Genomic DNA, 19,636 nt, shown 5'->3' with positions numbered 1-19,636 from the left:
TTATAATCGATATTGATAAATCTGAATCAGTAGATTATTTTTACGCAAAGAGACAAACTTTATATTAAAAAACATATTTGAATGAGATATTCAACAAGTAGTTGTCCCTGTACTGATATATTTATATATATTTATATATTTGGCATATGGTGTGACCAGGATACACGGTTGACTGCAACATGTTGGGTCAGGTTTGTGACTCAAAAGCACAAAGAGGCAGGGCTTTCATGTCTAGTTCATTTCAGTGTAACCCACATACTGGAAAGTATAACTATTGTCTTAAGAGGGATAGCTCAATCTTATTTGTTTTGATTAATTTATCATCTACCATACGAATCGTGCTCACGAAGTCCAGACTTGTCAATGCCGAATCGACGCATCTTTGGACCAAAACACTTTAGGACCTACACATTGGATGAGGCCAATTGTAAAAGTGAATTTTTTGAAAAGTCTGAATCGTGACAGTGACAGAATGGAATTTACGTTCATACATTTTGAATGCATTTTTGAATGCTGTCATTTAAAATAAAACAATTCCTAGTTTGTTGAAGAAAAACAATTGCCGTTTACGCCCTGCCGGTTCCGTACTGAGCCACAGCCTTTCGCAACCGGAGGCACATTTTGGGAAGGTCTTCACGCCGCAGTACAGATAGGCTACACACACGTCTAGTCACCAGTCAAACTGATAGGGTATTTTTCGTTTTATTGTGGGTTTGCCGAGGCTACAACATGGAAAGTAAAGCCAGTGGTAAGTTGGAAAGTTCATCGATTGCAGATTCCGCCGACACAAGTGAAATCGTAAGAAACTTGCCTGAGAAGTACAGAGAAATTGTTTTTGGTCAGGAGAAGTTTTCAAATGAGCCTCAGCCTCAGGCAAGCACTTCATCCGCCATGCGTAATTTTGGGCACATTGGCGCTTTTTGCCCATATCCTGGCGCAAGCAACGACAGTGCCATGTACGAAGACTGTATTTCAACCGATTACACACTGGGCAATAAAACATATTATGGCCGTGTTGACGAATATCTAAAAACCGACAGTGTCCCAATGGCAGATGTCTTTGCTAAGGTGTATAGAGCAAAAGAGTACATGTCAACGACTACAAACGCTCCCGAAAGTTTGCAGGGCATGCCATCCATTTCAGCCACCGGTGTGTGTAAATTCATTAAAGACGAAGAGGAACCGTCTCTAATTATGGACACTCAGTGCCTTGATTTTGATGTAACAGAGGACCTAAACATTCTTGATGCCAGTTATACTGAGAGAAAACAGCAAATAGGATTTGTGGAGCCGACACATTTCCCCACCTCGGCAACAGGTGAAGACGTCCTGGACGATGCCTCCCTACTTGCCGACTTGAATCAGACAGAGCAGTTTGCGATGGTACCTCAAATAAGGAGCGACACCAGGGGTACTCTATCCGGTAAGGGCATGATGCACTTTGATACGACGAGTAGCTCACAGGCATCCCAACATTTGATGATACATAAAGGAGAGATTCCTAGATGGTCGATACAGAGTACAGATTTCCAGTTGTGGTGCCAATCAGCCGGCGTCGCAGAGGAGAAGCACCCATATGGTTATGTATCTCCGGACGGTATTCACGGAGCAACATTGCTACAAAGATACCCTACAACCCATAACGCGTATTCTGGGCAAGTATTAAGCATCAACAAGTTGCATGTTTGTTATTTCACAAATTTGAGTGTGGAAAATAATTTTTGGGATTTGTATTATGCATGTCTGTATGTTTCTTCCCATTTTCAGCTTACCTCCCCAAAGACTGTGTATGATCTGTGGGGATGAAGCCTCTGGCTGTCATTATGGGGTCCTAACTTGTGGAAGCTGCAAAGTATTCTTTAAAAGAGCAGTTGAAGGTGAGCAGATAATACATAAGATGGAATAATTTATCATTGTTGTAAATATAATCATTATATCAGTGGTTGAGATGTCATGACAAACATACATTCCAATTCATAATATGGAGTTGGCCTTTTCAGTTTTAGAACTGTGAATGTACACAAAATATTTTTGGGAAATATAAGTCTGACAAAAGTTAGTCTAAAATAAACATATGGTTCTTATCATATATTTGTGAGAATGACCTTCCATGGTGGCTTTCAGGGGTAATTAGCAACTGTATCACTTTGACCAGTGTTCACAGTGTTCTTAGTTTTTATCTTGCAATGAGAGATATGTAAGAGTTGCTATCTGACCATGACCATGTCATCCCGTCCTCACAACCCTGCCTCTATCTCATCTTACCCTCTCTGTTCAAAAAACACTCTCAATGAAGGAGCCACAGCCATATAAGACAATATTATCTGCCGCCAAGTAACACATCTGTCTGTTCATTATATCTCTTTTTGGATCAGAGAAGACACCATTTCAAACATGTGCAATGTGTTATTTTCTTGAATAGGCCATCATAACTATCTCTGCGCTGGTCGAAATGACTGCATTGTGGATAAGATTCGAAGAAAGAATTGTCCTGCTTGTCGCCTTCGAAAGTGCTACCAAGCTGGAATGATGCTTGGAGGTAAAATTCCTTTTTATGTGTGTGTGGTCCTTTGTTCTGATTCTGCTTAGTAAATGTCCAGATAGGTAATAAATAACAACTCAAAAAGGCAAAATAACACGTAATACTGCAAGTCCCTTGAGAAATAACTATACAAAAATGTTCTACGAGTAGGCTATTTACTGATTACAAATCTGATCAAATACTTTATTTAGTAAAAAATGAATAATGAAACCCACTAGACACCTTCTAATCTAGCTGTATCATGAAGCAAAGTTTTTACTCAGTAATTCAAATTTGGAATGTTTTGTTATACCTTATGAATACCTACTGTAATTTCACAGGTATTTCACTGGTGTAGTTAAGCAATTTCAAGGATCTTTAGCCCTTTTAGTAAGATCCTCCTTTGGGACTGTAGCCTAAACCAAAATGTGAGGTTTTTGAGCCATATTAGTCATTATTGTTGTATTATATCTTTACAATGCAATATCTTGTATCAATTTTACAAAGCCATATGATGATGTTTCAGGAAGGAAGCTGAAGCGCTTTGGGGGCTTAAAAGCCTTGGGCATGGCCCCACCCCTGATGTTCCAGTCTCCCATGGCCCTGTCTGGAGACAGTCAGGCCTTGGCCTCCATGCCCTGCATACCAGGCCTCCGCGAGCTGCAGCTATCCCCACAGATTGTTAACATCCTGGAGAACATAGAACCAGAGGTTGTATTCTCTGGCTTTGATAACTCCCAGCCTGACATGCCCCACCTTCTACTTAACAGCCTGAACCGTCTGTGTGAGAGGCAGCTGCTGTGGATCGTCAGGTGGTCCAAGTCACTGCCAGGTAACAACAGACTCTTCTCAGGGTCAGCCTAGTCACCATGGCCACATGCAGGCGACACAGAAGGCCTCACCCCAAATACGGGCACAGATACAGGGCAAGGTTGTGTAATATGATTTGTATCATGTAAAGATCAGGAAGACAGAAAGATTGATTAACAGTGAGGCAGTTCAGTGTGAATAACTCTTTGATTTTACATTTGTGTTTGGTGAATATGTTCATAGCTTTACCAACCACCACAAGTCAATAGTGGATGAGTGTAACAATGGGACTGTATTCACACTGACTAGCCACAGGTATGCAGGCTAAGGACATAGCGTACTCTCATTAAATGTAATTTATAGTCAACATCACCCACAACAGCTGCACAGAAAACCAAGCATTACTAGGATCAGATATGCAGGTTTTGCCTGAGAGGCATGTGTGTGTGTGTGTGTGTGTGGGGGGGGGGGGGGGGGGGGCGGTAAAAATGCAACCAGTTTTCTTCCTATTCACATACCGTGACAGTGACTTTTTTGAAATGTAATATAGAAGAACCCCCATCCATAATGTAAGCCAACAACTAAAATGGATCGGTAAATGTTTACCTGGCTGACACCATACTATCATCCTTTCTTTTGATAGGATTTCGTACCCTACACATAAACGATCAGATGACCCTCATCCAGTACTCTTGGATGAACTTGATGGTGTTCTCTCTGGGTTGGAGGTCCTTTCAGAATGTTACCAGCGAATACTTGTACTTTGCACCAGATCTTATCCTCAGCCAGTAAGTAATGAAAATGTATTCTATGAATTTACAGGAGCTCTGATTAATTGAAACTATTTGATTGTAATTTCAATATGTAATTATTCTTCTACAGTTTGATTGCAGATCTTCTTTCAATAACCATGTAATGTGTCTACCATATCAAACCGGTCTGTAAAATGCTATAATTCAGGTGTATCGTAAACATGTTAATTCTTACTGAGAGGAACTCTTCTTTGTTTCCTTAAAGAGATAGAATGAGAAGATCACCCATCTATGACCTTTGCTTGGCAATGCAATTCATCCCCCAGGAGTTTGCAAGCCTTCAAGTGACCAGAGAGGAGTTCCTCTGTATGAAAGCCTTGATGCTACTCAACACTGGTAAACAACAACAAAAAGACGATACTCTTTGACCCTGTAACCAATTTTGCACAAATTGTGGTACAAAGGTAGTGTTATATTTCTGAGTTACAATGTAGTGTCCTTCTGCTTTGAGACAGGACATTCACACAGTATTCATGTTGCAGCTGTCATCACCTTCAAATATTATTAAATTGACCTTTACAGAGAAAGACAAAAAAATAAACAGATAAAATTGATCTTAGCATCAAAGAGCTGAATCACCATACACACATTCTCAGTAGTTAAACAGAGCACATAGTAGCTGAAACTGCATACTTTGTCCACAATAAGTGTCCATATTAATCATATGACAAACTCCCTCTTCCCAGTGCCCCTGGAGGGACTGAAAAGCCAGGCCCAGTTTGAGGAGATGAGGCAGAACTACATCCGAGAGTTGACAAAGGCCATCCACATTAAGGAGAAGGGAGTAGTGGCCAGCTCACAGCGTTTCTATCACTTAACCAAACTAATGGATTCCATGCATGAGGTAGGCAACACTGGACTAGGGCTGGGCTCATTCACCCAAGCCTGACCAACACTGACACCTCTCCCTTTTTCTGTCCTGGTGCAGATTGTTAAAAAGGTCAACCTATATTGCCTGAGTACCTTCATTCAAGCAGATGCTATGAAGGTGGAGTTCCCAGAGATGATGACCGAGGTCATTGCCTCTCAGCTCCCCAAGGTGTTGGCAGGCATGGTCAAGCCCCTCCTTTTCCACAACAAGTGATGGTGACAATGACCCTGCCTCAAGTCATGGGGCCAAGGCCTGATGTACACAAACAGACCGGAGGGTGTGTGTGCATGTGGTGGGTAATACTCAGTTCAGTTGAAAAGTGTCTTTTAGTGTCTCTAGGTTCATTTGTTTTTGTGAAATATTTAAATCCATCAAGACTATTGTAACCATGACCCATTGCCTCTAAGTCATTTACTGAGATGGAGAGTTGTTAATAGCAAATTTTAGTTGCTGAAAGTTTGGACAGTTGTTTGAACTGTAAAGGACTTCTGTGTTTTAGGGAGTGTAGGGAGTGTAGGGAGTCAGATGGCTGAGCGGTGAGGGAGTCGGCCTAGTAGTCTCAAGGTTGACAGTTCGATTCCCAGCCGTGCCAAATGATGTTGTGTCCTTGGGCAAGGCACTTCACCCTACTTGCTTCGGGGGGAATGTCCCTGTACTTACTGTAAGTCGCTATGGATAAGAGCATCTGCTAAATGACTAAATGTAAATGTGTTTTGCTGCACTTGAGTTTGTTTGTAATTGTATTTTTTACAGCACAAGCAAATCTTTAGTAGTGTAGAACTGGACAGAATCAAGTAATCAATTCTGGAAATTAGGTCAATAAAATGTTGATTGCTATGGCAATTGCATAAGTCTTGTGTTTATGAAAACAACAAACAATAACTTTATGATAAGGAAATACCATCTGGACACTGCCATCTGAACAAGAAGATAACATGTTCAGTGAGGAGATTATCATGCCATGGCAAGAGCATAACTTTATAAGCATTCATTTTTTATAAAATCAACAGTTCATAGTTAGTAAATATATCCTATACTGTGGGTTTCCTTTCTGACATACTACAGTGTTTGCCTATCCAATACACCAAACACATATTTCCAAGCATTTCATTACATGTACAGGTCAATGGTATAATCTCTCCACATTGCATTTTTGCTGATTTATATTCTCTAGGTTAAATACAAATGTTCTATATATTACATGTATATAAGCCTTGCTTTATTCAGTGAAAATATTTATCTATTTAGAGACATGTTTGTAGACTAGGAGGATGATATTTTTGGGTTTTGTGTTCTCTGACCTGAATATCCTAATGGAAGTGAGTACCATTCTTCATTCAGTGTTCAAGGTCATTACATTCTCATGGATTAAATGGAAAAGAACACTGTGTTCTTGGCACGTACAACAATCTTAACATATCAGGATCTATTCTTTCCTGTCATTTTAAGTCTTATACTGAAGCAATATGTGTTTCATAATCAATTTTAATCAATTTAATTATTATGAAAGTTTTTCTTTCAAGCCTTAATTTACATTTAAAAGCATAATGTGAAAACACAAATTAACATCACCTTTATAATACAATCTTTAATATGAAAATCTGAATCAGACATGTTTATCGTTATTATTGTTTAAAATAATTGTTGCCATTGCTAGTACACCATCGTACTAGAGAGTATTACAACAGTTAAAGCTTTCTCTTACTCTTAATCAACCATCAAGATAAAACTACATACTGTGTTCATCTACTACAATGATCTGTGAAAGGTAATAACGTTTTTGAGTCAACTACAAACTCAGAAGAATAGTACCATGTAGCTGCCCAAAAGTAAAGGAGTGATGAAGACAATACTGTGAGTGTTGTGTCAATTGTAGACACAATAGTCCTTCTGAAAGAATCACGTAAAGCTATTTACAGTGAATGGACTATTACAATCTTGTGATTTTTTTATAACACTGATGAACATAATAACAAAATATTGGATGAAAATCAGGAGTTCACTCCATTAACTCAACAGTAGAGTTGCATTAGGCATTCAGAAATATTCAAAGACTGTAACCATGGTAACATCAACAGAAAGCTAAATTCGTAGATAAAATGTTAGCTATCTTGTATCATAAAATTTGAAGACATCATATTGAATAAATATGTAAGAACATTGTGTGCCAACTAACGAAAGGATCTATTAAATAATATCAGAAAACACTGTACTTTTTACAGTTTTTGGAACAATTGTCATTAAGACGAGGACTGCGGTGGAACATCTCAGCAAACTTCTAGAGTCTTTGACAAAATTATGTAAGTTATGCCTTAGTTATGCCTGATGCACATACTGATTCATGTAGCATTTTGATGCATTTCTATTCTGTTGGAATACCTGCAGTGATATCATGGATTAATAGTGGAAACTCCCGCCAAAACTATCTGGGTATTTCAACCATGTAGGATGGGAACAAAACTATGACATGGAATGTTCAAATGATCTTCTGAAGTACATATATTTTGTGTATAAATAAAGCTTGAAGAAACTGTATTGATTATTTTCTAATACACTAGAACATATTTCACAAGTGTAATCAGGATCAAAATATATCGCAAAAAAAACATGCATACTTTTAGCACTGAAAACCCAAATCACACAATCGAAGGATATGACTGAATCGTTCTTCCTATAGGCTATGCAAAAGCTGAATGTTAAATTTTTCAATCACATTTAAGATTCTTGTTACCATGGATACCATGAATTACGCTCTTTTTTCCCTCTATAATTTTGTTAGAGAAAGACCACATAATTCTCTGGAATTAGGCCTGTCTTCCCCTCATATGTTGCTTGAAGCCAGCCTGGTTCAACAGAGGAATACACTGAGGGGGAAAACCAGAAATAGTCAAAAACATGTGAAGCATGGTGTCTCATTGACATCGCTCTTATCATGATCTAACAATGCATTGTATTTATATTATGCCCTTTATTGTCAAGGCAATCTCAGAGTGCTACAGGTTTTTTTATTCAACCAATAAATGTATTGTTGTAAATATATAAATAGGGCTTTAAATAAGGTGAAAAGTGCTACAATAGTCTAATTTCAGATAAATGCTTTTTAAAAGGCTTTAAGAAGGTCTGTCACCTCGGGTGTTCTAAGTTGTTCAGCTAGTTAGTTCCACAGTCGATGGGCAGAGCAGAAGGCATGGCTCCTCATCAACCCCAGATTTGTTCTGGAGGCTGGTTTTACGGAAATGTTTTACCTTCTCTCTCGTGATCGTAGGAGTCATATCATGGGTATGCAAGGGACTTGTTTAATCATTAGCTATAGTTTGTTTAGGCCAGAATAAAGTTACAATATTTCCCAAACCTGGGACTTTTGAGAACTAAGGTCTTGACTCACTAGGTTTCTCTCCACAGACAAATAGGATGTGCTTTGCTACAATAATTAGCATTGATGACACATCGAAGGAGATACCAGGTCAGACTGCTCTTCAAAATTACACCACCCTATTAAGTAGTTTAACAGACCTCAAAGGCAGCTTTCTCACGCACAGATACAGTATGATTCATAAAACATATTTTTAACCATGGGAAGTTCTTGCCTAGAAGAATCCACACAAATGGAAGGATGGAAATGTGAAGAACAGATACTAATGCAAAGAAAGTTAATGAGAAAAACAGGTCTATTAATGATAAGATTTGGAATAATAAAACGCCTTAGTAAACATAGAAATGGTGGGTAGTGAATGTTCGTGTCGTGGACTCAGCAGGCTCTGTTAGCAGAGTGGAACCGGAGTGGTTTCCTTTCATTACTAGGTTACTTTGACCTGCAAGACTGCATTGGGTAGAATGCCAACTCCTTTCTTCATGGAAAATCTAAGAGGTAATAAAATCCCAAAGTATAAAAAAAATACTTTCATTTTGTCTACACTATGCCAAGTCATTGCTGTGTGCTTCCAAAATAAGATGGCCTCCCTCTACTTTAATGTGCAATCTTTAATGAGCACATGGAGGCATATTTAGATCACTGTTTCATACCGGGTATTGGAATACAAATAAAGAATGTTTACGACCCCTGTGCGGGATTTGAGGTAACAATCTAGATCTGCATAGCTAACTGTGGGGTAACTCACCATTTGAGAACAGTGCCCCCTGTGGGAAACTGAGTTCATGGCTGTGTTCTGCCTCACATGAGTATCTTGCTTTGGCATCTCTGTACAAACAAATGAATAAACATATGCAGTGATCTAATACAAACTCACAAATGAGAGCAACACAGTACACACATTTTCACAAGTCATATAACTTTATTCCTTACCTTCCAATTGGCAGTTGCGGTGATGGTGTGGCATTTTCAAACAGCAGTGCTCTTGCAGCGACCCTGAAAGACATAAGCAAAGCTTAACTAGTTTGAAAACTCGTTTGATATTTGTAAACTACTGATATAAAAGATGTTTGACATGAAAACACATTTAGTGAAAATTACTGATTTAAGTGTATACTGTATTCTTTGACATGAAGCTGTTATTGTTTGAAGTTTTTGTTCAAGAAGTTTATTGTAAGGTACCAAAGCACAATAGGAGAGGTTTTATTTTCTTCCTGTAGGCAAGAAGCAGGTTATATTGTTTGACCCTGCACATATAATATTTCCCAACTAGACAACAACTCTGAGGGCTAGCTGGCTAGGTGGTTTATTTATAAGGGAACTACTTTAGAGCTCATGTGATTGTCCTTTCCTACCATGACAAGTCAAACAATCTATTTGTCCCAAGAGAGACTGAAAGCATAGCACTGCTGGGTCACATCAACCCTGGAGTAGGCAGAATATAATTAAATCCAGGCCTCCCACTACTGGGGAAATACATAAATCTCTCAGACCTCTCTATTCCCAATCCTGTTAATAGAAGAAAAAGCCCCACACAAACGTCTCAGGAAACTAAGCAACTATGTTTTTGTAATGATTTTACTTCTAATGTGTTGCCAACCCCTATTTGTGCATGGGTGTAGATGTAACTATAAATATACTTTCTCACAGCCAAGATATTATTTGTGTTTTAAAGTATGCTGACAATATCTTGTTTTTGAAGAACGTTTTCAAATCAATTACACAGATCCGGGCCGCTGGTAGCCATTGGTAGCAGAGGTGTCTATTCTCCGCCTGGTCACTAGTTGCTTGGGTGGGAGGTGGGGGTGGTCTGTAGGTTTGTCGTGCATCACCAGTGACAGATTTTGGACTGAACTGAAGCAGCTCCTGGTGCCTTGAGGGAGCATGAAGAGAATGTCATTAGCCACAAGAGGAGGAGAGATGGTGTGTAAGTACGTACTGGAAACATGAGTCACCGCATCAGGATTTTGTGATGGATTCGAAACTTGCTACAATGTACAATTTCATGGCTTTGTACTGCTGGTCCACAATCTCATGACAAAGTAAGAATGGATAATTTTTCCTAAGCCCCTTGGGTTTCTAAAGAACATGAGTTTTACAGTGCTATGAGTTTTACTATAGTAGCAAACTACCTTCAGAGGTATGCAGTGATCTGAGAGAGGGGGCTGTGGAGCGGGTCAGCTGGGCTCCAAGGCCCGTATAGCAGTGAGGGGCTTTTTGGGGTACAGAGGTCTTAGCTGCATTGATAAGTGAAGACAGACTCCGAACGTCCTCTGACTCCCCATCTGTTCTGCCAGTGTCCTCTCTGGAGCTGGAATCTGGACTGCTGACGCAGGGAAGGACCGTTGGCCCATTGCAGGAGAGCTGGGAAGCGGCACGGTGCAGTCCTGAAAAGAGCCTGTCCTTTCCCTGGCAGGAGGAGCCTGTCTTTGAGGAGCTGTTCTGCTCAGAAGAGTGGGAGGATAGAGATTCCATGCTGCCCATGGGAGTGCTGCCCGGACTGCTGCTGAATGTGTCACCTGTACATGGGCCAGAGGGACGCCATGCAAAACACCGTCATTACAACCTGCTTACTAAAACAAGCTAAAGTTACAAGGTCTAAGGAAACATTTATACACAGAAATGACAGCAAATACGTATTTACACTGGCATTCTGATCAGTGAGCACACTTTGACAACCTTGCACAACACAGTTATTGTTTTCACATACTTTGTTGTTCCCTCTAACAACTACAACTGTTATAACCTGTTCTTCGATATTTTCCAACAGATCATTTGTGGTAATGTGATCCAGTTGTATTCTACCGGTTATGATGCTGATGATGTTGGGTGTTGACGGGCAGACTGGTTCTGTTGTATAGCCTGCAGGTTTACTCTCTAGTCTAGGCTAGTCACCGATGTGGGACTCACTGTCTGCGTCTGCTAGGCAGAGGGTTGGCGTGTAAATACTGCGGGGCTTTCTGGGGCCTGTGGACAGGCAGATGGCCCTGCTTCTGCGGGAGCCAGGTCGGGACTGCGGCACTGGGAGAGGCACATTGGGGTCAGGGGCTTGGTGGAAAATCTAGAGGGGGCAGAGAGTAAAGCTTTACAACTGGAATCCTAATCATAATAATATTGTAGAATCACAAATAAAACATGTAGTCTGCTTGCCTTGTCAAAGTTCTCGATTAGTATTTCAACCACAATGTTCTGGAATTTGATGTTCATCATGGCTGCCACAGTCTCTTCCTGAGAACGCATAAGTGTGGGTCCAAATATCACACCTAGGTTGGACACTGTCATTAGGTTGAACTGGCTGTGGGTGGAAACTCTGTAAAGCACATATAGAGAAGGACAGAAACACACATGGAATCAAAACGTCACCTGTAACACCCTTAACATTATGACACATTATGGACATTTACTATTCATCTTGGGAATGAGGTAAGACAATCGCACATGACTGGCCCAAGGAAAAGGGCACCTTCTCAAAATCGTGTAATTATTCCACCAATATGACAAACTCAGTCCTGAATTACTTCTGCCAAAGTTGCATCTGGACAATATCAATTGCAGGGACACTTACGTGACCAGGTGTTTAATCAGTATCTCCAGCATATCCTTGTTCCTCTCAGGGAGCTTGTGAACCAAGGCATGGACAGCACACACCCTGTAGTTCTGGTCATCTGACTCTAAGAATAGTGTGACAGGGATATAGGTCAGCATGTTACAGTATCCATGTATAATATCTCTAGGTTTACATAGACTGCTAAGAAACTGTAAAGAGCAACCGGACTAAATTATTCCAGTGCACCTATACCTGTTACAAATGGCAAAAATAAATAAACTTGAAACAAAAAGACAAAGGCAGTATATTTTCTGTACAGCAGGCCTTACGGATGATGGCTGCATAAATATATATATTTTTAAATAAACCATTGTTTGCAAAGTTTGCAAAGAATCATTCATTTGCTAGATCCTCTGACTTTTAGAGCCTTGAATGTACAAAATACTAGAACAATGAAGTAACATAATGTTTTTCTCCACAGGATACCTCTTGTTGGCAAGCCTGACTTTCCTTATTGGAACAGACTCATAACTTACTGACAGCCAGGAGGAAATCTTTGTGAAGCTTGAACGTCATAAGAGGCTCAGAGAGGCACCTGATGGAATAAAGGAACAAATTGCACTTGTAATTTGGCACCTTAGTGATGCAGTCTTTTAATTCAGATGGAAAAAAGAACATCTTCCTTTGAAAGGGGCAGCAATGATTTAAGATGAACACTTCATAAAAGCATTAAGGGAAATCAGGATAGCAACCAGGCAATGAAACACAGCCAGCAGGGCATGCTGACCTGAGGTAATTCTTGAGACCACTGGTGATGGTTTTGTTATCCCATGTATCTGGGTCCAGATCCTTATCCACTGGGGCTTTAGTGGCTGTTGGTAACACAGTTATTCATTATTAAAATTACACCGTAAAACAGTATACCTGACTATCATCCTGGCATTATTCCGTGCATCCCTACAGTTATAGACACAAATATGTTTGATAATTGCCGATTAAATACAGTCTACAGTTAGATGTATTGGCTTATTTTTTGTATGGTCTCAGAAAGCAAATTGTGTAATCATTTGAGAGGGTCTGTGTTTGTGTGTGCAACTCATAAACACTGCTCTGGCTGGCTGGACCAAGGAGGAAATATTGACCACTTGCTTTTACAATGTTTGACCACAAGAAGGAGCTCTTTGCCTACATATGGTTGCCCACCACTGAACACTGTAGCAGTGGATTTTGAGTGCGCCATAACAACATCCTAGGAGGAGGTCTTCTTACCAAAGACAGTGGTCATAAGCTTTTGAACCTTGGAATTGACCCCTCCAATTCTGTACAGTCCCATGGTGTTGATGCCTGTAGGATAAAGCAGAGGTTTGACAGAATTACTTTGAAACCAACCCCTTCAGCAAGACATATGAAGCAGAGACGCCTACGCAAATGTGAAGTGATTTGCTTTAAAGCCTTTCAAAAAAAATGACTCACCTCTCATTTCCACTAAGTCGATGCATTTCCTCACAAAATTAAAGCCCGCCTCGTTCAGAAATGCTGTGATAAAGCATAACAATATGACACATGAATGACTTTCTGGGTCACACACAAAACTTCAATGGAAATAAAATGCACATGGAGTTGTTTGATTCTAAGTTGGTATTCTTCAGGGTTCTCTAGTACATTAATGTGACTTGTGTAGGCGTAGTCAAATTGTGTTAAGGACTTAAAAAGGATGACTCCTGACACACATCACATAGATATGCTTAAATATTGAAATATACATCATAATACACTAATACAATTCCATTGAAATGATGTGTATTTTACAGTTAAATGTTTCACATTAATCATGTGGGATATGGAATTGGAATACTGAACTACTTACTTTCTTCCTTCTTGCTCAGTATAGTTGGAAGATTGTAAATCTGGAAAATAATAACATAATATGTTATATGAGAGAGAAAGAGTGAAAGAGAGAAATGGAGAGAAATAGAGATCCTTACCGGCTCCTTGCCATCCATGGCCTCCAGCCACAGCCTTCTGTTGGACTCTGAGAGAGCCTGCAGTGTGACGATGCCATGTCTGGAACAGGTTCAGAGAAAACCAGGTCTCTTTCACATCTCATAGCCTCAGGTGCTCAAACAGACCAATGTTTACATTGAAGCTTTTGTAAAAGGACTACTGTGCCTTGACTAGCTGGTGTGAATCTTTGCTCCAACAATGCCTGTCCTCTGTTGTCTTTGTGATTACATTGCACTCCCAATTAACAAATGATTGTGTGCTTGATTTAAGAGTGGTTCATTTTTATTCCCAGCATGCATGTGCCTTCTCCATGTGTGATTCTATAGAGTCTATCACCAGGTGTTCATATGCTGCTGAGCTAATCTCTCTATGCCCCATTACTCTCACGTCTCATCTCAGAGAAGCTTGGGGCCATCATGACATTGAAATTAACCAGCAATGGTGAAGGCGTCCGTCTCAAAATAAAAGTCATCAAAAAGGATTCTGCAAAAACTATGTCTGCAGCCCTTAAAGCATTTTTACCATCTTCTAAACCTGGCACACCTCTAATTTGTCACAATGTTAAATTTTCATACACTGATGCAATAAAAACGCCTGGCCAGTCGTGAAAGTTAGTGCTAGCGGAGAGCTATGTCCTGCTGGTGCTGAGATGGGTGGCCTGATTCTCACTAAGCTGTAAGAATAGCATGTTTTATATAATGAGGATGAATGGATGAGCTGGAAGCTGACAGGAGCATGGCCCACATTGCCCTTGTGGTGAGAACAGCAGTTTATGGCATCTCTGGGGGTGGTGAAAGAGTTGCCCTGCTAGTAAACTGGAGTTATTGTCAGTGCTCAGCAGTGGTGGGCAGGGTGAGGAATGCTGCCCCTGGTACAACTTGGTTAGAAGAAGACAGTGTTATACACAACATATTCCCTTTCTGAGGCGCACCCAGTCATAAATGTGCTGATGCTGTGCTTTGTTGAATTATAAGACTTGATCTATTCAGCCTTTCTCTCCCAGTGGCAGCTGATTAGCAGACTTCAAATCTTCTTATCAATCTCTGCCCCCACTCTTGTGGTTTATACCAGGATTACATTAGACACCAATCAACAAGACATGCTCCCTGGTGCCTAGCGGGTGTTCTGAATCTTTAGATTTGAGGTACAATTTAAAAACGATTAAATCACTTGTCAGAATGTCAAAATCAATGCATTGCTTACATAATTTTGGATCTGGTATTAAACAGGTCAGATGTATTTCCCCTCATGCTTTTCTCCAAATTCACCAGATGGTATCATTTCATTTGAGCAATTGAAAAATGTAAATTGTTATTTTAAAAGATTATCTTAATTTAAGTTTCTAGAGAATCAGTGCATGAAATGATTAGCAGCACACATGCAGCACATGCAACTGCACTGAGAGGGCAGCACTGTTCACATACCGGACTTTACAGAAAAACCGAAGTGGTCTGAAAAGAGTTCCATGATAGATGTCATTTCTACATTAACATGAACACAGAGAAAAGGGAAAATGGGTACATATAGAAAACAAAATAAAAATGTACTTAAAATACTAGACAGTCACAAACACAGTACAAAAAGACGTTTGTGAGACAGAAAATTAGGAACATGCAAGACAAAAACAGAGCTGAAAACATCTAACCTAAACATTGAAACTAAAAACAATTATGATTACGCCAATCAAGACTAAACTGGAAACATTAACAACTGTTAATCAACAGGAACATAAACCATATGTAGTCTATCTATAGCCATAGCAGTCATGGTTAAGTTCCAAAATCAAACATTGGTCTGATTAGGAGAGTCACCCAGCAATTGTAGGGACTGAAGCCCTAATTAGCACTTCAATGTACATGGCACCTTAATTCTGCACATCACAAGTAAGTGTATCTGTAATCATATGACACTATTGTGAATGAATTTCTGTTTCCATTCATGTTTTCAGTCTATGTGAGTGACAGGACAACAATACGAGCACAGAACAAACAAGATCAATTATGACAGACCTCTCAACCACTTCAACGTCAAAGCAGAATCTCTTGTCAATGGAGTCAGTCTTCCTTCGGATACAGGACTTCAACTTAAACATCTCAGCTGGGCTCAGCACTAGACCATTCTAAAAGGGAACAGTGGAGTTGATTAAAAAGGTTTTGCATACTTTACTGTAACACCAGAATTCAATACAATTTGCACAAATTGTATGAATAATTAATTGTGCTTAACACACTGCTCCCGACACTCATGGCATTCTCAATCTAATCTGTGGATAACTTTGGATAGGCTGCACAATTTGCTGTGGTCTAGGTCTTTAATGACTTGCGCAAGTTTTGAGAAAAGATCCCACATGTTTTGATACACTATTCGGTTTTGGTATTTTTTAAGAAATAAGACACAGTTTGCATTACCACCTTTTTAGTGATTTTGATCTGCCCTTTACCTGCTTTCCAGCGGACTTATTGTCGGTATTGCTCATGGTGAAGGTATTGCTTCCTTTTTCGTATGTGCAGTAGTGTCGTGTCCATGTACACCCTAGAGGCCCTGCAACACAACAGAGGGAGGCAGGACAAAAAGAAGAATCACAAACCTTTGGAATGAGTTCTGAATTCTGTAAGATATCAAATGTTGTTCAACCGTGGACATAGAGTTGTACTGTTCAGTGTTTTCTATCCTGTTCAAGAGTACATCAAAGTGCATCAATTAAACCGACTTATGACCTGTGGTGAAGCAATCAATTCTACGGAGGGGAGAGATTTGTTTATGTTGATTGGTACTGTTTAAAGGCCATGCACTTGTCTGTGCAAGGAAGCTGTGAGTCTGCAGGCAGTCAGGTAGGCAGGTGGCCAGGCATGCAAGGCAGGGAGGAAGACAATGAGGAAGACAAGGCAGGGACGCCGATGTGAAGACAAAGTGTATTGTGAGAAAACTCACGTTTCTCCTGAACATAGAGGAAGCCCTCCATGGTCCACTGGCCTGGGGGTTTATAGTCCTCGTCTGCAGACCTGATTCTCTTCATCAGCTTCTCCACTTCCTGCTTGGTGCTCACAAAGTTGTTCCTTGTCTGCATTAGAAACAAATGGAGACATGACTATAGACATGCTTGATAACTCCTTGGGAACACTAATAATATAACCAAATTAAATACCTCCAATACATCCAAAACCTCACTAAAAAATTCAATAGCTTTTGACAGCAGGTCAAACACAGAGCGAGCCAATAGAGGTCAGTGCCATCCCTCTTGCTGTGGCAGTCAGCATAACAGCATGTAGCCTCTAACCCAGAAATGGCAGCAACCACTTGTGTCTGGATACTGGCTGACAGAGTCCTCTTGCATACAGAGTAACTGAGTGGGCCTATTGGAGCCAGTGAACTTGATCAAATCAGGGCCCTGAGGCTATGACTGGCACAGTCACCGGAATGGATGGGCCCTTCAGTTGTCTCTAACAATACAATTACATCAACATTTTTGACATGATCTGCGGAAACAATTGTGTTTCTATTATGGGCTGGAGAGTTGATAACACCAAGTATTAAGAGGAGAGAGGTTATCTTACATTCTGCAGGTTGAACTGAAGCTGCTGCTTGTAGGGCTCAAACTCATGTGCAAGCTCATACCCTTCATGGTAGAAAGTGAACAGGCCCTGCAAGAAGGCCAGAAGCTGCCAGGGAACAAGAACAGGAAGACTACTCAACCATATACATGGAAACACAGACACAATACCTACAGTACATGCACACACTGCCCATCGTACGACACTCCTGTAATCATCACAATGGTGTACTTAATATGTGTGGGAAGACTAAAGCAGCCTTATCAACATAAAGTCATCACGAAGTGTACTTGAGTGCAGTACAGTTGTGAGGTAAACACAACAGCATTACAGGGGTTAGGCTCAGGCCAACTTGTCATTTCGAGCTTTGATGGACTGCGGGGACAAAAGGAGTTGTTAGAGCTGGTGAGCCTGCACTGGGGGACTCTGAAACGTCTGCTTGAGGGAAGAGAAAGCCGGTACTGGACGTGGGTGGGCTCTGAAATAATATTTGGGACCTGTCTGATGATTGTTTCATCAAAGACAGCCTGGAGTGTGGGATGCTTCCCGACTCGCATGATTTTCATGGCTCTCCGTCTTAGCCAGGTAACCTGGGCTTTCAACTGTACACTGAGATCACCAATCCAGGTTTAGATGCCATACCGTAGGATGATCTCAAATACGGCATGATAGGAGAGGTGCAACACTATCTGGTTGGCACCAACCAGCCTGACCCTCAGCCTGAGAAGGAAGTATAGCCGCTGTTGGACCTAAGTACAGACATTTTCTATCACTCCATGTCACGTTTATTATCGATATAATTACGTATTTATTCTTCAGTACAGAAAGAATATAGTACACATACTACATTCCAACATGCACTGTATATGTATATCATATAAAAACATTTAAAATTATGTTATTGTGTCTGTATGCACATTTCTGTATCTTCTGTATATGATTGAACAGTGTCAATGTGTCAACATGAAAACTAGATTCAGGTTTCAGTATCGAATATGGTACACCAGAACAAGCTTAAAAAGGAAATCAGCCAGTTGAGGATTTACAGGGATAAAAGGAAATTGATTTCACTTGCTGTGTAAAAGATAAGAGCTTGACCACTGAGGGGAAAACTTTGAAGGCTTCTTTGTGAGTGAGGGCTTATCTGGTCTGCTGACTGAAGAGTCATGTACGGCTCAGATTGCCGCTCGGCAGTGTTGTCACTTCCTTCCATCCCCGAACACAATTGCTGATGTAATATCTGAGGTGTAGATACACATCGCAATAGTTCACTGTCTGAGTGTCCATATTCATCATGGGCAAGGTTAGGCCTTGTCACCCCCCCTACTTAGGGTTTGGAAATTTACATTTTTGGCCCAGGTTCTCAGTGCGCTGCAAGCGATGGAAACAAATGGGGCCCGGGGTTTTTAAAGAGCCGCTTAACTCGCCTCTCACGTTCTCTGCTACTTAATACCTGAGAACTTAATGCCTCCTCTTAATTTCCTAACTAAAGATGAGGGCACTGCCAAACACCCTCCCCATTCCTGGAATGGGGGTTTATGGTGTTTTAGATCAGCCCTTTGTGCATAGTCTTGTTTTATTTGAAAACGACCACTCCACCTTCATAGCAGGTGCTATGGCCTACTGTAAATACTTTGTTGCCTTTCAATACAGATAATGACTTGTGGCCATTCATTATCCCTTCCATAGCCATAAGATTTTCTCCTCAGAGTACGTGGATGTGTACAAGGTTACATTCTCCTATCTACCCTCTTTGGACATCACACCTGTAGGGGAGGACGTACATGTAGCACACACACAGAGATTCATGGCATGGCCTGAAAATATGGTCTAGGTCTAAGTCAGATGAGAGGAGAGAGAGACAAAGAAGAATTATCGATTTGTATTTATCTCTTAAACCTCAATAAAGAATTAAACAGTTACTTACGGGTTCAACAAATTCAAATTTCTTCTTTTCTTGCACCTCTTGGATTTTGAAAACATACTCAAGAGATGCATCATAAAAGGCGTGTTTTTCTTTGTCAATCTGTGTGTCAGCCTGGGAATGAACAAACACTAGGTTACTCTGATGACACAGGAAGGCCAAAACCTGTGTATGCACAGTGGACAAGTGGGACAGAGTAAGTTAATGGTTACACGGTCACTTTGGA

At 40.5% G+C, this 19,636-nt stretch overlaps 2 protein-coding genes across 4 annotated transcripts in view; one reads left to right on the top strand and one right to left on the bottom strand.

The window, feature by feature from the left end:
- The first annotated feature begins 729 nt into the window (after window positions 1–729).
- On the top strand, window positions 730–6,100 carry pgr (progesterone receptor). The gene is made up of 8 exons (XM_067245793.1): window positions 730–1,655; window positions 1,768–1,877; window positions 2,423–2,539; window positions 3,048–3,353; window positions 3,975–4,119; window positions 4,349–4,479; window positions 4,830–4,987; window positions 5,072–6,100. The coding sequence occupies exons 1-8, from the start codon at window positions 730–732 to the stop codon at window positions 5,225–5,227; spliced, it is 2,049 nt and encodes a 682-aa protein (XP_067101894.1). The 3' UTR covers window positions 5,228–6,100.
- Window positions 6,101–6,582: 482 nt separating this feature from the next.
- The window catches only part of LOC136951785 (rho GTPase-activating protein 42), a 37,095-nt gene continuing 24,041 nt past the window's right edge, over window positions 6,583–19,636 (bottom strand). The window contains exons 6-26 of one of the 3 annotated variants that reach the window (XM_067246386.1): window positions 19,414–19,524; window positions 17,490–17,594; window positions 16,867–16,996; window positions 16,376–16,476; window positions 15,945–16,054; window positions 15,360–15,416; window positions 15,139–15,150; window positions 13,917–13,995; window positions 13,799–13,838; window positions 13,405–13,467; window positions 13,201–13,275; window positions 12,719–12,803; window positions 12,468–12,526; window positions 11,950–12,055; window positions 11,535–11,694; window positions 11,295–11,445; window positions 10,517–10,903; window positions 10,107–10,257; window positions 9,318–9,380; window positions 9,133–9,212; window positions 6,583–7,878 (exon numbers count right to left, since the gene is read on the bottom strand). In XM_067246386.1, coding sequence (XP_067102487.1) covers window positions 7,790–7,878; window positions 9,133–9,212; window positions 9,318–9,380; window positions 10,107–10,257; window positions 10,517–10,903; window positions 11,295–11,445; window positions 11,535–11,694; window positions 11,950–12,055; window positions 12,468–12,526; window positions 12,719–12,803; window positions 13,201–13,275; window positions 13,405–13,467; window positions 13,799–13,838; window positions 13,917–13,995; window positions 15,139–15,150; window positions 15,360–15,416; window positions 15,945–16,054; window positions 16,376–16,476; window positions 16,867–16,996; window positions 17,490–17,594; window positions 19,414–19,524 — 2,214 coding nt within the window. In that variant the 3' untranslated portion in view covers window positions 6,583–7,789. The remainder of the gene's footprint in view (window positions 7,879–9,132; window positions 9,213–9,317; window positions 9,381–10,106; window positions 10,258–10,516; window positions 10,904–11,294; window positions 11,446–11,534; window positions 11,695–11,949; window positions 12,056–12,467; window positions 12,527–12,718; window positions 12,804–13,200; window positions 13,276–13,404; window positions 13,468–13,798; window positions 13,839–13,916; window positions 13,996–15,138; window positions 15,151–15,359; window positions 15,417–15,944; window positions 16,055–16,375; window positions 16,477–16,866; window positions 16,997–17,489; window positions 17,595–19,413; window positions 19,525–19,636) is intronic. The other 2 variants (XM_067246387.1, XM_067246388.1) reach the window with 2 other exon arrangements.

Source organism: Osmerus mordax, chromosome 11 (genome assembly GCF_038355195.1).
Source record: "Osmerus mordax isolate fOsmMor3 chromosome 11, fOsmMor3.pri, whole genome shotgun sequence".
Classification (NCBI taxonomy): domain Eukaryota; kingdom Metazoa; phylum Chordata; class Actinopteri; order Osmeriformes; family Osmeridae; genus Osmerus; species Osmerus mordax.
This window is presented reverse-complemented; position numbering and strand designations above follow the sequence as displayed.